The 17,977-nt window shown below is 36.3% G+C and overlaps 1 protein-coding gene across 1 annotated transcript in view; it reads right to left on the reverse strand.

The window, feature by feature from the left end:
• Positions 1-17,977, reverse strand: part of CDH18 (cadherin 18) — a 318,315-nt gene that overhangs the window by 198,139 nt on the left and 102,199 nt on the right. The window contains exon 3 of the mRNA XM_068532070.1: positions 14,192-14,311. Coding sequence (XP_068388171.1) covers positions 14,192-14,311 — 120 coding nt within the window. The remainder of the gene's footprint in view (positions 1-14,191; positions 14,312-17,977) is intronic.

Genomic DNA, 17,977 nt, shown 5'->3' on the forward strand with positions numbered 1-17,977 from the left:
GTTAAATACTGAGGTTAAATAGAACCAAAATTGTTGATGTATTTAATTACATCATGCAGACTGAAGAATGTTACAAACTTTGTTTTCAGTTACATCCTAGCAAATGCATTGAGGCCCTCCACTAAGTGCTTTTTTCATAGCTGATTGATTTCTACTACAAGAAGTTAAGAAAAGCTAATTTTTGAGAATCAAAGCTATTATTGGTTAAGACCTAAGCATTAAAGACAATTACTTCACAGTAAGCATGCCACTTTGCCTCATCTAGAGACACTATTCTGAGTTGGGACAGTCATATTTAAGCTAAAAGGCTAGTTATTTTGCCTAATTTATTTCCCTTTAAATTACCATTCCACACTTTCTAAAAGCATTTTTCTCTTATTAAAAATATTTATAGGGGAGACCTTCAAGATGGTGGAGGAGTAAGACGTGGAGATCACCTTTCTCCCCACAAATACATCAAAAATTCATCTACATGTGGAACAACTCCTACAGAACACCTACTGAACGCTGGCAGAAGACCTCAGACCTCCCAAAAGGCAAGAAACTCCCCACGTACCTGGGTAGGGCAAAAGAAAAAAAGGAAAAACAGACAAAAGAATAGGGACCTGCACCTCTGGGAGGGAGCTGTGAAGGAGGAAAAGTTTCCACACACTAGGAAGGCCCTTCGCGGGCAGAGACTGTGGGTGGTGGAGGGGGGAGCTTCAGAGTCATGGAGGAGAGTGCAACAACAGGGGTGTGGAGGGCAAAGCGGAGAGATTCCCGCACAGAGGATCGGTGCCAACCAGCACTCACCAGCCTGAGACGCTTGTCTGCTCACCCGCCAGGGCGGGCGGGGGCTGGGAGCTGAGGCTCGGGCTTCGGAGGTCAGATCCCAGGGAGAGGACTGGGGTTGGGTGCGTGAACACAGCCTGAGGGGGCCAGTGCATCACAGCTAGCTGGGAGGGAGTCTGGGGAAAAGTCTGGAGCTGCCTAAGAGGCATGAGACCATTGTTTCAGGGTGTGCAAGGAGAGCAGATCCCTTCCCTATCTGCCCACAGAAGGCAGAGCACTGCCTAAATGAGCTCCAGAGATGGGTGTGAGCCGTGGCTATCAACTTCAACCCCAGAGACAGGCATGGAACGTTAACGCTGCTGCTGCAGCCACCAAGAATCCTGTGTGCAAGCACAGGTCACTGTCCACACCTCCCCTCCCAAGAGCCGGTGCAGCAAGCCACTATCAGGGTCCCGTGATCCAGGGACAACTTCCCTGGGAGAACATACGGCATGCCTCAGGCTGTTGCAATGTCATGTTGGCCTCTGCTGCCAAAGGCTTGCCCCGTATTCCAATTATAACTAGAGTATCCCTCCCTCCCCCCAGCCTGAGTGAGCCAGAGCCCCCTAATCAGCCGCTCCTTTAACGCCCTCCTGTCTGGGTGGGAAACAGATGCCCCCAGGTGACCGACATGCTGAGGCAGGGCCAATCCAAAGCTGAACCCCAGGAGCTGTGCAAACAAAAAGGAGAAAGGGCAATTTCTCCATTCAGCTGCAGGAGCAGCAGATTAAAACCCCACAGTCAACTTAATGAACACTGCATCTGTGGAATACCTGAATATACAACAAATGTTCCCAAAATTGAGGTGGTAGACTTTGGGAGCAACTGTAGACTTAGGGTTTGCTTGTTGTCTCTGATTTGTTTCTGGTTTTTATATTTATCTTAGTTTAGTTTTTAGTGCTTGTTATCACTGGTGGATTTGTTTATTGGTTTGGTTGCTCTCCTCTTTTTTTAAATTTTTTTAATTTAATTTTTTAAAATTTTATTATTTTCTATTTTTTTTTTCCTTTTTTCTCTCTTTGTGAGTGTGTATATGTATGTTTTTTTGTGTGATTTTGTCTCTTTAGGTTTGCTTTTACCATTTGTTCTGGGATTCTGACTGTTCGTTTTTTGTTGTTGTTTGTTTGTTTTCTTATGAGTGTGTGTGTATCTTTCTTAGTGTGATTTTGTCTGTTTAGTTATGCTTTTACCATTTGGTTTGGGGTCTTATGTGTTCTTTTTTTTTTTTTTTCTTTTTTTTTCTTCCTTTTCTTCTGAGCTATGTGGCTGGCAGGGTCTTAGTGCTCTGGCTGGGTGTCAGGCCTGAGCCTCTGAGGTGGGACAGCCAAGTCCAGGACATTGGACCATCAGAGACCACCAGGCCCCACGTAATATCAATCGGCGAGAGCTCTCTCAGAGATCTCCGTCTCAACACTAAGGCCCAGCGCCAGCCAATGGCCAGGAAGCTCCAGTGCTGGACGCTCCATGCCAAACTAGCAAGACAGGAACACAAGCCCACCCATTAGCAGAGAGGCTGCCGAAAGTCATACTAAGCTTACAAGCACCCCAAAACACACCACCAGACATGGGCATGACCAACAGAAGGACAAGATTCAGCACCACCCACCAGAACACAGACACCAGCTCTCTCCACCAGGAAGCCTACACAAGCCACCGAACCAACCTCACCCAGTGGGGGCAGACACCAAAAATAATGGGAACTACGAACCTGCAGCCTGAGAAAAGGAGACTCCAAACACAGTAAGTTATGCAAAATGAGAAAACAGAGAAATATGCAACAGATGAAGGAGCAAAGTAAAAACCCACCAAACCAAACAAATGAAGAGGAAATAAGCAGTCTACCTGAAAAAGAATTCAAAGTAATGATAGTAAAGATGATCCAAAATCTTGGAAATAGAATGGAGAAAATACAAGAAACGTTTAACAAGGACCTAGAAGAACTAAAGAGCAAACAATGATGAACAACACAATATATGAAATTAAAAATTCTCTAGAAGGAATCAATAGCAGAATAATTGAGGCAGAAGAACAGATAAGTGACCTGGAAGAAAAAATAGTGGAAATAACAGCCTCAGAGCAGAATAAAGAAAGAAGACTGAAAAGAATTGAGGACAGTCTCAGAGACCTCTGGGACAACGTTAAATGCACCAACATTTGAGTTATAGGGGTCCCAGAAAAAGAAGAGAAAAAGAAAGGGACTGAGAAAATATTTGAAGAGATTATAGTTGAAAACTTCCCAAACATGGGAAAGGAAATAGTCAATCAACTCCAGGAAGCACAGAGAGTCCCATACAGAATAAATCCAAGGAGAAACATGCCGTGACACGTATTAATCAAACTATCAAAAATTAAATACAAAGTAAAAATATTAAAAGCAGCAAGGGAAAAGCAACAAATGACATAAAAAGGAATCCTCATAAGGTTAACAGCTGATCTTTCAGCAGAAACTCTGCAAGCCAGAAGGGAGTGGGAGGACATATTTAAAGTGATGAAAGGGAAAAACGTACAACCAAGATTACTCTACCCAACAAGGATCTCATTCAGATTTGACAGAGAAATTAAAACTTTTAAAGACCAGCAAAAGTTAAGAGAATTCAGCACCACCAAACCAGCTCTACAACAAATGCTAAAGGAACTTCTCTAGGCAGGAAACACAAGAGAAGGAAAAGACCTACAATAACAAGCCCAAAACAATTAAGAAAATGGTAATAGGAACATACATATCGATAATTACCTTAAATGTAAATGGATTAAATGCTCCAACCAAAAGACAAAGACTGGCTGAATGGATACAAAAACAAAACATATATATATGCTGTCTACAGGAGACTCACTTCAGACCTAGGGGCAGACAGAAAGTGAGGGGATGGAAAGAGATATTGCATGCAAACGGAAATCAAAAGAAAGCTGGAGTAGCAATTCTCATATCAGACAAAATAGACTTTAAAATAAAGACTATTACAAGAGACAAAGAAGGACATTACATAATGATCAAGGGATCAATCCAAGAAGAAGATACAACAATTGTAAATATTTGTTTACAATTACAATGCACCCAACATGGGAGCATTTCAATACATAAGACAAATGCTAACAGCCATAAAAGGGAAAATTGACAGTAACACAGGGGACTTTAGGGGACTTTAACACCCCACTATCACCAACGGACAGATCATCCAAAATGAAAATAAATAAGGAAACACAGGCTTTAAATGACACATTAAACAAGATGGATTTAACTGATATTTATAGGAGATTCCATCTAAAAACAACAGAATACACTTTCTTCTCAAGTGCTCATGGAATATTCTCCAGGACAGGTCATATCTTGGATCACAAATCAAGCCTTGGTAAACTTAAGAAAATTGAAATTGTATCAGGTATCTTTCCTGACCACAATGCTATGAGACCAGAGAGCAATTACAGGAAAAAACAATGTAAAATATAAAAGCACAAGGAGGCTAAACAATACGCTACTAAATAACCAAGGGATCATGAAGAAATCAAAGAGGAAATCAACAAACACCTAGAAACAAATGACAATGAAAACACGAATACCCAAAACATATGGGATGCAGCAAAAGCAGTTCTAAGAGGGAAGTTTAGAGCAATACAATCCTACCTCAGGAAACAAGAAACATCTCAAATAAACAACCTAACCTTACACCTAAAGCAATTAGAGAAAGAAGAACAAAACAAAACAAAAAAAACCCCGAAGTTAGCAGAAGGAAAGAAATCATAAAGATCAGATCAGAGATAAATGAAAAAGAAATGAAGGAAATGATAGCAAAGATCAACAAAACTAAAAGCTGGTTCTTTGGGAAGATCAACAAAATTGATAAACTATTAGCCAGACCCATCAAGAAAAGAAGGGAGAAGACTTAAGTCAACAGAATTAGAAATGAAAAAGGAGAAGTAACAACTGACACTGCAGAAATATAAAGGATCATGAGAGATTACTAGATGCAACTATGTGCCAATACAATGGATAACCTGGTTGAAATGGACAAATTCTTAGAAAAGTAGAACCTTCTAAAACTGAACCAGGAGGAAACAGAAAATATGAACAGACCAATCACAAGCACTGATATTGAGACTGTGATTAAAAATCTTCCAACAAACAAAAGCCCAGGGCAAGATGCCTTCACAGGTGAATTCTATCAAACATTTAGAGAAGAACTTACACCTACCCTTCTCAAACTCTTCGAAAATATAGCAGAGGGAGGGACACTCCCAAACTCATTCTACCACGCCACCATCACGCTGATGCCAAAACCAGACAAAGATGCCACAGAAAAAGAAAACTACACACCAATATCACTGATGAACATAGATGTAAAAATCCTCAACAAAATACTAGCAAACAGAATCCAACAGCACATTAAACGGATCATACACCATGATCAAGTGGGGTTTATCCCAGGAACGCAAGGACTCTTCAATATATGAAAATCAATCAATGTGATACACCATATTAAAAAAATGAAGGATAAAACCACATGATAATCTCAACAGTTGCATAAAAAACTTTCGACAAAATTAAACACCAATTTATGATGAAAACTCTCCAGAAAGTAGGGATAGAAGGAAATTACCTCAACATAATAAAGCCGTTATATGACAAACCCACAGCCAACATCGTTCTCAATGGTGAAAAGCTTAAAACATTTCCACTAAGATCAGGAACAAGACAAGGTTGCCCACTCTGATCACTATTATTCAACATACTTTTGGAAGTTTTAGCCACAGCAATCAGAGAAGGAAAAGAAATAAAAGGAATCCAAATCGGAAACGAAGAAGTAAAAGTGTCACTGTTTGCAGATGACATGATACTATACTCAGAGAATCCTAAAGATGCTACCAGAAAACTACTAGAGCTAATCAATGAATTAGGTAATGTAGCAGGAGACAAAGTTAAAGCACACAAATCTCTTTCCTTCTTATACATTAACGATGAAAAATCTGAGAGAGAAATTAAGGAAACACTTCCACTTACCATTTCAACAAAAAGAATAAAATACCTAGGAATAAACCTATCTAAGGACACAAAAGACCTGTATGCAGAAAACTATAAGACACTGGAGAGATATACCATGTTCTTGGATTGGAAGAATCAACATTGTGAAAATGACTATACTACCCAAAGTAATCTACAGATTCAGTGCAATCCCTATCAAACTACCAATGGCATTTTTCACAGAACTAGAACTAAAAATTTTATAATTTGCATGGAAACACAAAAGACCCTGAATAGCCAAAGCAATCATGAGAAAGAAAAACTGAGCTGGAAGAATCAGGCGCCCTGACTTCAGACTATACTACAAAGCTACAGTAATCAAGACACTATGGTTCTGGCACCAAAACAGAAATACAGATCCATGGAACAGGATAGAAAGCCCAGAGATAAACCCACGAACATATGGTCACCTTACCTTTGATGAAGGAGGCAAGAATATACAATAGAGAAAAGACAGCCTCTTCAATAAGTGGTGCTGGGAAAATTGAACAACTACATGTAAAAGAATGAAGTTAGAACACTCCTTAACACCATACACAAAAATAAACTCAAAATGGATTAAAGACCTAAATGTAAGGCCAGACACTATAAACCTCTTAGAGGAAAACATAGGCAGAAAACTCTATGGCATAAATCACAGCAAGATCCTTTTTGACCCACCTCCTAGAGAAAAGGATATAGAAACAAAAATAAGCAAATGGGACCTAGTGAAACTTAAAAAACTTTTGCACAGCAAAGGAAACCATAAACAAGATGAAAAGACAAACCTCAGAATGGGAGAAAATACTTGCAAATGAAGCAACTGACAAAGGATCAATCTCCAAAATATACAAGCAGCTCATGGAGCTCAATATCAAAAGAACAAACAACCCAATCCAAAAATGGGCAGAAGACCTAAACAGACATTTCTTCAAAGAAGATATACAGATTGCCAACAAACACATGAAAGGACACTCAAATCACTAATCATTAGTGAAATGCAAATCAAAACCACAATGAGGTATCTTCTCACACTGGTCAGAATGGCCATCATCAAAAAATCTACAAACAATAAAAGCTGGAGAATGTGTGGAGAAAAGGGAACCCTCTTGCACTGTTGGTGGGAATGTAAATTGATACAGCCACTATGGAGAACAGTATGGAGGTCCCTTAAAAAACTAAAAATAAAACTACCATATGACCCAGCAATCCCACTACTGGGCATATACCCTGAGAAAACCATAGGTCAGAAAGAGTCATGTACCAAAATGTTCATTGCAGCTCTATTTACAATAGCCAGGACATGGAAGCAACCTAAATGTCCATCGACAGATGAATGGATAAAGAAGCTGTGGCACATATATACAATGGAATATTACTCAGCCATGAAAAGAAATGAAATTGAGTTATTTGTAGTGAGGTGGATGGACCTAGAGTCTGTCATACAGAGTGAAGTAAGTCAGAATGAGAAAAATAAATACCATATGCTAACACATGTATATGTAATCTAAAACAAACAAAGAAATGGTTCTGAAGAATCTAGGGGCAGGACAGGAATAAAGATGCAGATGTAGGGAATGGACTTGAGGACATGGGGAGGGGGAAGGGTAAGCTGGGACGAAGTGAGAGAGTGGCTTGGACTTATATATACTACCATATGTAAAATACATAGCTAGTGGGAAGCAGCTGCATAGCACAGGGAGATCAGCTCAGTGCTTTGTGACCACCTAGAGGGGTGGGATAGGGAGGGTGGGAGGGAGATGCAAGAGGGAGGACATATGGGAATATATGTACATGTATAGCTGATTCACTCTGCTATAAAGTAGAACCTAACACACCATTGTAAAGCAATTATACGCCAATAAAGATGTTAAAAAAAAGAAATTAAAAAACCACAATGAGGTATCTTCTCACACCGGTCAGAACGGCCATCATCAAAAAATCTACAAACAGTAAAAGCTGGAGAGGGTGTGGAGAAAAGGGAACCCTCTTGCACTGTTGATGGGAGTGTAAATTGATACAGCCACTATGGAGAACAGTATGCAGGTCCCTTAAAAAACTAAAAACTAGAACTACCATATGACCCAGCAATCCCACTACTGGGCATATACCCTGAGAAAACCATAATTCAAAAAGAGATATGTACCACAATATTCATTACAGCACTATTTACAATAGCCGGGACATGGAAGCAACCTAAGTGTCCAACAACAGATGAATGGATAAAGAAGATGTGGCACATGTATACAATGGAATATTACTCAGCCATAAAAAGAAATGAAATTGAGTTATTTATAGTAAGGTGGATGGTCCTAGAGTCTGTCATACAGAGTGAAGTAAGTCAGAAAGAGAAAAACAAATACTGTATGCTAACACATATATATGGAATCTAAAAAAAAAAAAAAAAAAAAATGCTTCTGATGACCTAGGGGCAGGACAGGAATAAAGATGCAGACATAGAGAATGGACTTGAGGATATGGGGAGGGGGAAGAGTAAGCTGGGCCGAAGTGAGAGAGTAGCATTGACATATATGCACCACCAAATGTAAAATCGCTAGTGGGAAGCAGCTGCATAGCACAGGGATATCAGTTCAGTGCTTTGTGACCACCTAGTGGGGTGGGTTGGGGAGGGTGGGAAGGAGGCTCAACAGGGAAGGGATATAGGGATATATGTATACATACAGTTGATTCACAGCAGAAACTAACACAACATTGTAATGCAATTATACTCCAATAAAGATTTTTTTTAAAAGACTAGATTAATAATTTCAGTGGAGAATTAAAAGTGATAAAAAAAGGAAATTTCAAAACTAAATTAAAAAATTACAATAAGTAAGAAAAAATAATATTTATAAACACAACTTTCTTGAAATTTTGGAAAAGGAATTTACATAAGATTTAATAGTGGAACTCTTACTTTTTAAAATTTTGTGTAGTTATTTGGACTAAAAATATTCTTCCAAATGAAATCTTTTTTTTTTTCTACTTTAGATGGACTCTTTCAAACTCATCATGGTGAACTATATAGTAATTTTGGAAATTCTTGTCAATGTTAAAGGAAAGAGAGCAAAATGAGAGAACCTTACTGAGTACCTATGTTTTTCCAATGACTGGCTTAAGTAAGAGCATTGCATTACCCTCCTCACTGGAATTGGCATTATCATTATAAATATATATACAAGGAAACTAGAACATAAAATTTAAGTAGCTTGATCAATTTACTATGATACTAAGTACATCCTAAGATTTGACCATGAAGTATTCCCAAGTCATTTTGGAATAATCCTTGGTATTTTGGAAAAATAATAAATATGAATTACTTCACTATACTAATTAAACTATAACATGACTAAATATTTATTTGTTTTCATAGGAAGGCCAATTAAATATTTCTTTATTATATTTACAATAATGCCTTTTAAAAATAAGTAGTAATATTATTTGTGCCTTTAGAACCAATAGGCATCACTAGGTGTAGTGCATTTTATTTGATGTCAACTGCCCTGTTCCCTGTGGAATGCATGTCATTAATGCAGAAAGGTTTGACAGACAAGAGATTTGAAACCCAACATCTACCCTTTTTTTCACATCATGTCACAGAAACATTCAAGTACTAAAGTGAACTAGAAGTGTTGAAAAAAATCTGGTATGTTCTTTGTATCAATATATAATTAATGGATTACTGGACTGAATGTCAATATTATGACATAGTATGAGTGTGTTTCATGTTTGGTAATTGCAACCGTTGTTGCTTTTGTTGTGGTCATCCATGTACAATGCTTGGTGTCAGTCTATTTATCTCTTGTAAAAATAAAATACAGTGTGTGTGTGTGTGTGTGTGTGTGTGTGTGTAAAATAAAAGAAGAAAAAAAAAAGAAAACGGAAAATATATATATATATAATTAAAAGGTAGTCTTTCTAGTATTACTATTCGTACGTATCTGAAAATCAAATGTAGAATTTATCAACAGAAATGTTTTAAGCTACTATATTTTCTAATTAAATATTCATTTTAAATAAGTAAAAATTAATATTGTATGAAAAATGATTCACAATTTAAAATATAAATGCATCTATATTAAACTGCATAAATGTGTCAATAGTCTTTATTAGGTGTGTGGCAAAAAACCACTATGAGTTTCATTTACGCAGAATCCATCATTGACTATCACTGATTTATGTTTCATATTAATTATGGTCAAAAGAGCTGGTATTCACCACTGCTAGTGCTGTAAGCGGTTGTAAATAAAGAATAAATAGGATTTTGTAAACCTGCATACCCTTGTTTTCCCTGACATCAGGTTTTAATCCAGGTTTTCATGTTTCCTGAATTGACCATAAGGAAGATTCAACACATTCCCATGTGAAATAGGTACAGGCATACGTTAACATATATGTACCAGCTAAAATAACAAGAAGTAATTCATAAGTTGTGGACTATGAAACAGCTAGTGGAGAAAATCATCAAGTGGCTATAAATACCACGACCATTCAAAGATATGCATTCTCATTTAAAAACCTCATACCTGCCCTTTGTGAATCCTCCATTCTAAGACCCTGGAAAGAAACATGGTAGGTTTCTGGTTTTGTCTTCCACCTAAGTCAAGGGAAGTAGTTATTTTATAGCAACTCAATCATCAAGCTTCTGTTATCACCTCCTGACCTAAATTTTGTAGTTTCTAAAGAAGCAAAGAGTCCTTGTACATACAGATTTATTTTTAAAGCAGTTGACAGTGTATTAACTAGAGTACGATTGAGATTTGAGTCGTGTTAATAAACAACCATAAGCCCAGATTTCTCTTCACTTCAGTTCTCTGACCACTTCATATGGCTTTCTTACTCAGCTGCCTTCCTCAAAATACTTTGCTTAGGGTTAGTAGTTTTCATGAACATTAAAATGGTTCCTCCATATAATAATTCTAAAAGTGTTTTCTTGCTGAATTAAAATGAATATATTTAAGTAGAATTATCCTCATAAAGCCTACATTAACACGATTTCTACATGAGTCTGGCCGGAAATATTACACGTCTTTTACAATTCATTGTCATCTCAGTTATTTTTTCATAGTCTTCTGTATCTTTCAAATAGTAGTTAATGTTAAATCACTCATTAATGGGTATTCCTCTTTTGTCGTTATACATTAAGCAAACATCATGAAATAGTTTCCGCAACAAAACGTATTTGAAACAATAAATTATTCACAAGATTTATGTTTCATCATATTGATTAATGGGATTCCAGTAGAAAACAATACATACCTTATTAAACAAATTGTGTATAGTATAGTAACTCAAGAGCCACAAAATTATTTTCTCTGGATACAGCAATTCATACATAGTTAATATAATAGGAAGCAAGGCCTCATTGGCAGCTTGTCATTGGAAAATCAGGTTAAGTACCAAGATGTACCTTTTAACATAATGGAAACAAGGCAATCCAAAGTCCTGACCTTAACCATAATCACTCACAACTCTATTTGGGCACAAAAGTTCTGATTTATTATAATTCGTCTTCATCGAAAGTACTAATTGGAAACGTTATAATATAGTCATGCCAAATGAGATGATAGAATTAAAGTATTACTATTAAAATGTACATTTTTAAGTAACTATTATCCCAACATTTATTATATAACATCTCATCTATAGCAACTGATTCCTTAGTTCTAGGTATGTTTGTATTTTATTCCAGTTATTCAAGGCACAATTTTCACTAAATCCATTAGTTCTAAGGATGTTTCATTGAATTGTAAGAGGTCTTTTAAGCTTAAATTACCAAAAAAGTCTTAGCTTTGAAAAGAATACTCAGCATTTTGTTTTCTAATTGCTCTTAGCACTTTCTACAGACAACAGGCTAAGAGATTTGCATATTTAAACAATCTTTGTAGTAGAGCATATATCCATAGACTCCCATGATGCTTCAGACAATAAAATATTGAAATTAAAACATATCAACGTGGAGGCATACACTTCATTCAATAAATCATTTTGCTTAAAGAAAGGAACAAAAAATTGTAGGAGCAAAGATCATTTCAATAGAGCAGTACCTGAATAGCAGCTTATTTATATTTCAGATGATTATTTTTGTTTATTGAAGTACTTAATTAACCCATAATAAATATGTACAACCAAATGCAATTTTTATTTGAATATTGTGCTTGATGTATTTGCTTCACTAAAACACAAACTACAGCAGAGTCTAACACTAGTCAAATCTTGTCCTCAGTGGCCTGCTTTCTTTGTCCAAAGTAAATATGCATGCACACACACACACACACACCTACCTGCATGTGCTCACACCAACACATGCAAACGCTCAGACAGATAACTCAGACATACACTAACACACAGAATTTGGTATTTGGTATTAAAGAAGATCAAGAAGTGTGCGGAAAGTTTTAAAATCCATATAAGATGTCTATAACCTAGCCATGTTCTATTAAGTAAATATAATATTTATGTATAAATAAAAATTTGGCTTTCTATAAGGACAGTTGAGTAAATCCATGTATGTGTGCACGTGTGTGCATGCATGAACATGTGTTTGTGTGTGTGTAATCCTAAAACAAGGTAACTGGAATGGTCTCCTCATTTCTTTCCTTCAGGAAGATGCATATTTAAAGTGAGAAATACACATCTTTCATATATAAAAGAACCATGGTTATTGGGAAAGTACCACAAAATGAGCAATGCTATTATCAAGTAATGATTTGGCTTAAGATTTTCTATCACTACAATGGCAACCATATCACAATATGTAAGTGCATTAAATCAACATTTTGTACCCCTTAAATTTACAGTGTTATATGTCAAATACACCTCAATAAAAAATATTTTCAATTAATTTAAAAGTCTCCTACCAGAACAACATGTACATATATATACGTATATATATATATGTATATGCATATGCATACAAGTATATATGTATATGTGTATATATATGTGTATATATATATATATATAGATATATAATTTTTGTCCCAGAATTTTGATTATTCGGTTAATAAACAATTTTATTTCTAACTATTCAGTAATAGCTTAGTACTACAAGGACTTAGATATCTCATACTCACTTTAGGTCACATTATGTTGTTTATTTTTATTATCTCCCAATTCTTATTTTTTATTTCACTTAATTAAATATTATAATTCATTTTATAATTGTAATGCATATAATATGTGGATATATATGTGTATATTCTTTATTTACATATCTATATCTATACACCTTTTTCATTCTTTTCTTCTTAAATTATAGAAATTTAAGGGGTTAAGCAGTATGTCTGAGACCTCTTCGTGCCCAGTGTACTTTGTGTTGGAGTGCACCAGGGAAAGAAAGAAGGCACCTTCTTGTAAACATGATAATGACAATCCTCCTAGCAATCTAATGGCTTAACTATTGGAGTCTGATTGTCCATAGCATCGTTTCAGCTGATGTACCTCACTGTCTGAGACAACGGTTAATAAACTGTAATCTGTAGACTTACTGAGCAGGGTTCCCTGAAAAATTGTGGTATGCTATGTAACAATATGAGGATAAGGGGATATTTATGACCAAATACGACTCTTCTGTGTTAGTTATGTGGCAGTGCCCTTTACTTGAAGATCCCACATGTTAACTTGATTCAGAATGCATCTCACATGACCAGAAAGGATCCAGGAAGCTGCTGGAACATCCTGGACCTCTCTCTGCTCCATCTGTGTCTCCTGATTGTGTACGTTCTTGAAACTGTTTATTAAACTTGAAACATTTCATACTGAACATTTAGCTACATTAAAAATGGGTTTATATTTAGCTTTAGCCAAGTTTCTATTTACAAATTATTTGTCAATAAGGCCATGAGTTTTTGTGTTTTTTAGACTATGCTGCTATAACATAGCCCTAAAATGAATTTTTGAGTATCCTTCATTTTCATTTTGGCATCACATAATATAATATGATATGATTATTTTGGCTACAGAAAAAGAGAAGAGGTGGAGCAGAATTCATATTTTTCCTTAACAAATGCTTATATGTGTTTGGCTTTATTCTCAGTTAATTTGTTTTACGTAACACAATACTTGAGGGCTGAAGCGTTATGTAACCTCTGTTTTAAATAGACAGCATTTATTTAAATGTTACAGAAATATGCAAAGATAAGAAGCATTTTACTGGTATGGATATAAATGATGGATAATCAAATATTAAGGAGAGCAGTTAATTTACCTTCAATTATTTAATCACATTGTTTTAGAAAAAGTGAGGGCATTTTTTTTTTTGAGGGCATTTTTTAATGTGCTAAAATAACAATATCTAATGTAGAAGAGTACACAGACATGAAAATATTGCTTTCGTTTATTGTAGCATGCATCTGCACACAAATTATCCATAAAGACACTAACCTGTTTTAGGGTCTACAGAGAAGTAGGGCTGTCCCTGGAGAATGCTGTAAACCACCCGAGCACTGTTTCCATAGGTTGGGTCATCTGCATCAGTGGCTGTCACCTGTAGAACAGAGGTACCTGTGCATTCAGGAAAACAAATTTTAGTGTGTGATGGCATTAAACACATGATTAATTTGTACACAGAAAAAGGTAATGCTGAAATACTTATGGAGCGTGATAATTTCTTGTATTTCTTAGATTTATCTCTCAAACATGGTCCCTGCTTTCTTTCCGTGCCACTAATTGTCCTAAATGAGAGCCCAGAATGGAGTGTTTGGTTTCAGATAGTTTAATGTGATTCTTTATATGCTGATACCATTATAATGGGTCTCTTTTAACCCTCACATAATCAGTGTCGGGTTAGGTCAATGCTCAAGAATCAAACAGGTGTTAACTGGGGATAAAAATCAAAAGTATTTTGAGAGTGTACAGTTGTTGACTCTTGAACAATGCTGGGGGTACTGACAATTTTCAGTTTTTACTTTTAATAATTAAGTCTATGATTTAGGTCTGACACACCTACTAAGGGTCTAATATCTACTTAACTACAAAGTTTTTACTTCTATGTTGGAATTCAGACACAACTTTAAGCAAAACTTTTTCTGTACCTTCAAAGGATCCTAGAAAGTTAATAGACTTAGTATGTCAAGTTCATTTGACAATCCTTATTAGCAGAACATAAATGTACAGTTGGCCCTCCATATATATGGTTCCACATCCACGAATGCAACCAACTGCTGATGGTGTACTATGTTATGATCTGCAGTGGCTGAATTTCTGGATATGGAACTCACGGATATGGATATGGAGGGCCAGCTATGGGACTTGAGTATCTCCAGGTTCTGGTGCCCACGTGGGTCCTGGAACCAATTCCTTGCAGATACTGAGGGATGACTGTATATAGATTTTTAATAAAATGCAATGATTTGGGCCTCTAAATAGTATTTTTACATTGAGATGCTAAGCAAAAATATAACTAGTAATTATGCACACTCAGAAGAAAAGGACTCTGTTATACCTAAGAGAAATTTCTAATTGTGGATAATAAAACATAATGGTGACACCAAATTCTGGCAGGAAATTAGGCCTTTCATACACTGCTGGTGGAAATGTAAGTTTAGAAAATTCTTAATAAACAAACATACATTTACCATACAATCCAGCAAATTGCACTCTTGGGCATTTATGCTAAAGTAATAAAAATATACGCTCACATAAAAGCCTATTTACAAATATTCACAGCAACATTATTCTTAGTAGCACCACACTGGAAGAAGCCCAGATATCCTTCAACGGGAAAATGGTTAAACAAACCATGGTACAGTATTACTATGGAATACTACTTAGCAATAAAAATGAACAGAATATTAATATATGCACTAACTTGGATAAATTCTTCAGGGAATCATACCCAGGAGGGGAAAAGACAGTCCTCAAAGGCTATATACTGTATGATTCCATTTATTTGACATTCTTGAAGTGATGCAATTTTAGAAATGGATGACAGATTAGTAGTTGCCAGAGTCGGGAAAGAAGGAGTGGAAAGGGGTGGGTTTGGTCATAAAAGGGCAACATGAGAGATAATGATGATGCTGGAATTGGTCAGTATTTTGATTATGGATACGTGCGAACTAAACACATACATACACACACAGGTAAAACTAGGGAAATCTAAATAAAATTGGTAAATAATTTCAATAACCTGGTTATGATATTGTTTTATATTGGATATTTTGCAGGATGTTAGCATGGGGTAAAACTGGGTAAAGGGTACAAGAAATCTATATCGTTTCTCATGAATGCATGTGAATCTATGATGACCTCAAATTTTAAAGTTTAAAATGTATATCTTCTTGCTTCACTGTTAGTCCATTCTTAGAGAGCCTTATTTGGGCTTGGATGTGTACCATAATTTTTCTCATTATAGCACTATGATTTCTGGCTTGATAAACTTTTCAGAGCTAGTCACATGTAGACTACCTCTTCCATGACTAAGTATAATCATTACTATAGAATATTCAACACTTCTGCTGTGACTTCTCAACACCTGTTCCATACCCATATTCATCTCTCCAACTTGTTCAGAGAATACCAGTAGGTAGATATTTACCCAAAAATGCTGGTTCAGGAGGGAGGCATTTTCATTTGGTACCTCATTGAAGAAATTAAAATCTGTAGTAGGTACCCAGGTCAGACTCTAAAATGTGTAAAAAAGCCCATACTATGGTTAAAATGTTATAAAATTATACCAGTCAAATGTTTGATCTTATAGGAAAAATGCTGATCATACCGGGCATACAAGAATTACTAGGATTCAAAAAAAAAAAAAAAAACAGTATAGATAGAAAGCAGTAAAATAATGGCCATCTTTTAAGAAACCACAGTTATAAAATGCTCAGGTTTTAAAACTTGCTGTGGCCTTACAATAGTGATTTAGGTCTAAATAATTTTAATGTCTAAACTGTAGCCCCAAAGCAACCATTCCATGAAGAAAACTGAGAAAGGCAAATAGTGCAAGATCACACATCATTTACTCTGACAGGCTGGACCACCACAGGAAAGAAAGAGTGCTCTGCTTGGCTTGAGCTGTCTTTAAAAGCCCAGGCTTGTTAAGTGAAAGCTGCGATGCACGAGTGGAGTGACAAATGAAATAAAGAAAAAGGAGAAAAAGAGGAAGAAAAGAAACAGAGGTAGTATGGTGGTGTTGACTAAGTGATGGTTTAAAGTACCAAAAAGAAGTGGGCAGAGCAGAAAAGAGTTCCAGAGGAGAGAAAGAAGATATACTAACTCTCTACCGTGGTCAAAAAGTATGGTCATTATCAATCACAGGCACCTCTGTACCACTGGTCGCAAGGGTAGTGGGCAATTCTATCTGTGTGTAAAGCAAAGAACAGTAAATTACCTCTATCATTGTATTTGGTGGCATCTGAAGGTATCAGTCTGCCACTCTGAGTAAACAGATTGCTGGTTGAAGAGAGCATAGGTATATGCACAGCACAACTCAACCAAAAATCAACCTGCCCCAGAATACAGCAGGAGTGAGTTAAATAGCAGGGGTGGAAAATAAATTGTTCAAAGATTCCCTACCAAGGAGTTCTAAACCAAAAGGAAAACATTATACTTATTTTATTTTCTAGTTTATTTGAAGGTTTGATGGGAACATTTTAAGAACCATTGGTGCTTTTGGAAGTTCTTTTACATTAAGGAAAAAAAGGCTTTTTTTTTTTTTCATTAGAAATATATAAATAATAAAAACATAAAACGCCTTAGGGTGTGTGTTATGAGTTGGATTGTTTTCCCTCAAAGTTCATACGTTGAATTTCTGAACTCCAGTGTTTTAAGAGGTGATTTTATTAGGAAATAGGGTTATTATAGATGTAATTAATTAAGATGAAGTCACACTGCAGTAGTTTGGGCCCCTACCCTAACGTGACTGGTGTCCTTATAAAAACAGGAAATTTAGAGGGAGACAGACAGACAGACAAACACACACACATACACACACAGGAAGTACATTATGTGAAGATGAAGGCAGAGATCAAGGTGATACTTGCACAAGCCAAGGTAAGTCAAAGACTGCCAGCAAAGTACTAGAAGCTGGAGAAGAGGGTTGGAACAGATGCTTCCCCAGCGCTTGAAGAGGGAACATGGCCCTGCTGATACCTTGACCTCAGGCATCTAGCTTCAGGAACAGTGATACAATAAACTTGTGTTGCTTAAGCTACCGAGTTTGTGGTCCTTTGG

The sequence above is a fragment of the Eschrichtius robustus genome, chromosome 2 (assembly GCF_028021215.1).
Source record: "Eschrichtius robustus isolate mEscRob2 chromosome 2, mEscRob2.pri, whole genome shotgun sequence".
In the NCBI taxonomy this organism is placed as follows: domain Eukaryota; kingdom Metazoa; phylum Chordata; class Mammalia; order Artiodactyla; family Eschrichtiidae; genus Eschrichtius; species Eschrichtius robustus.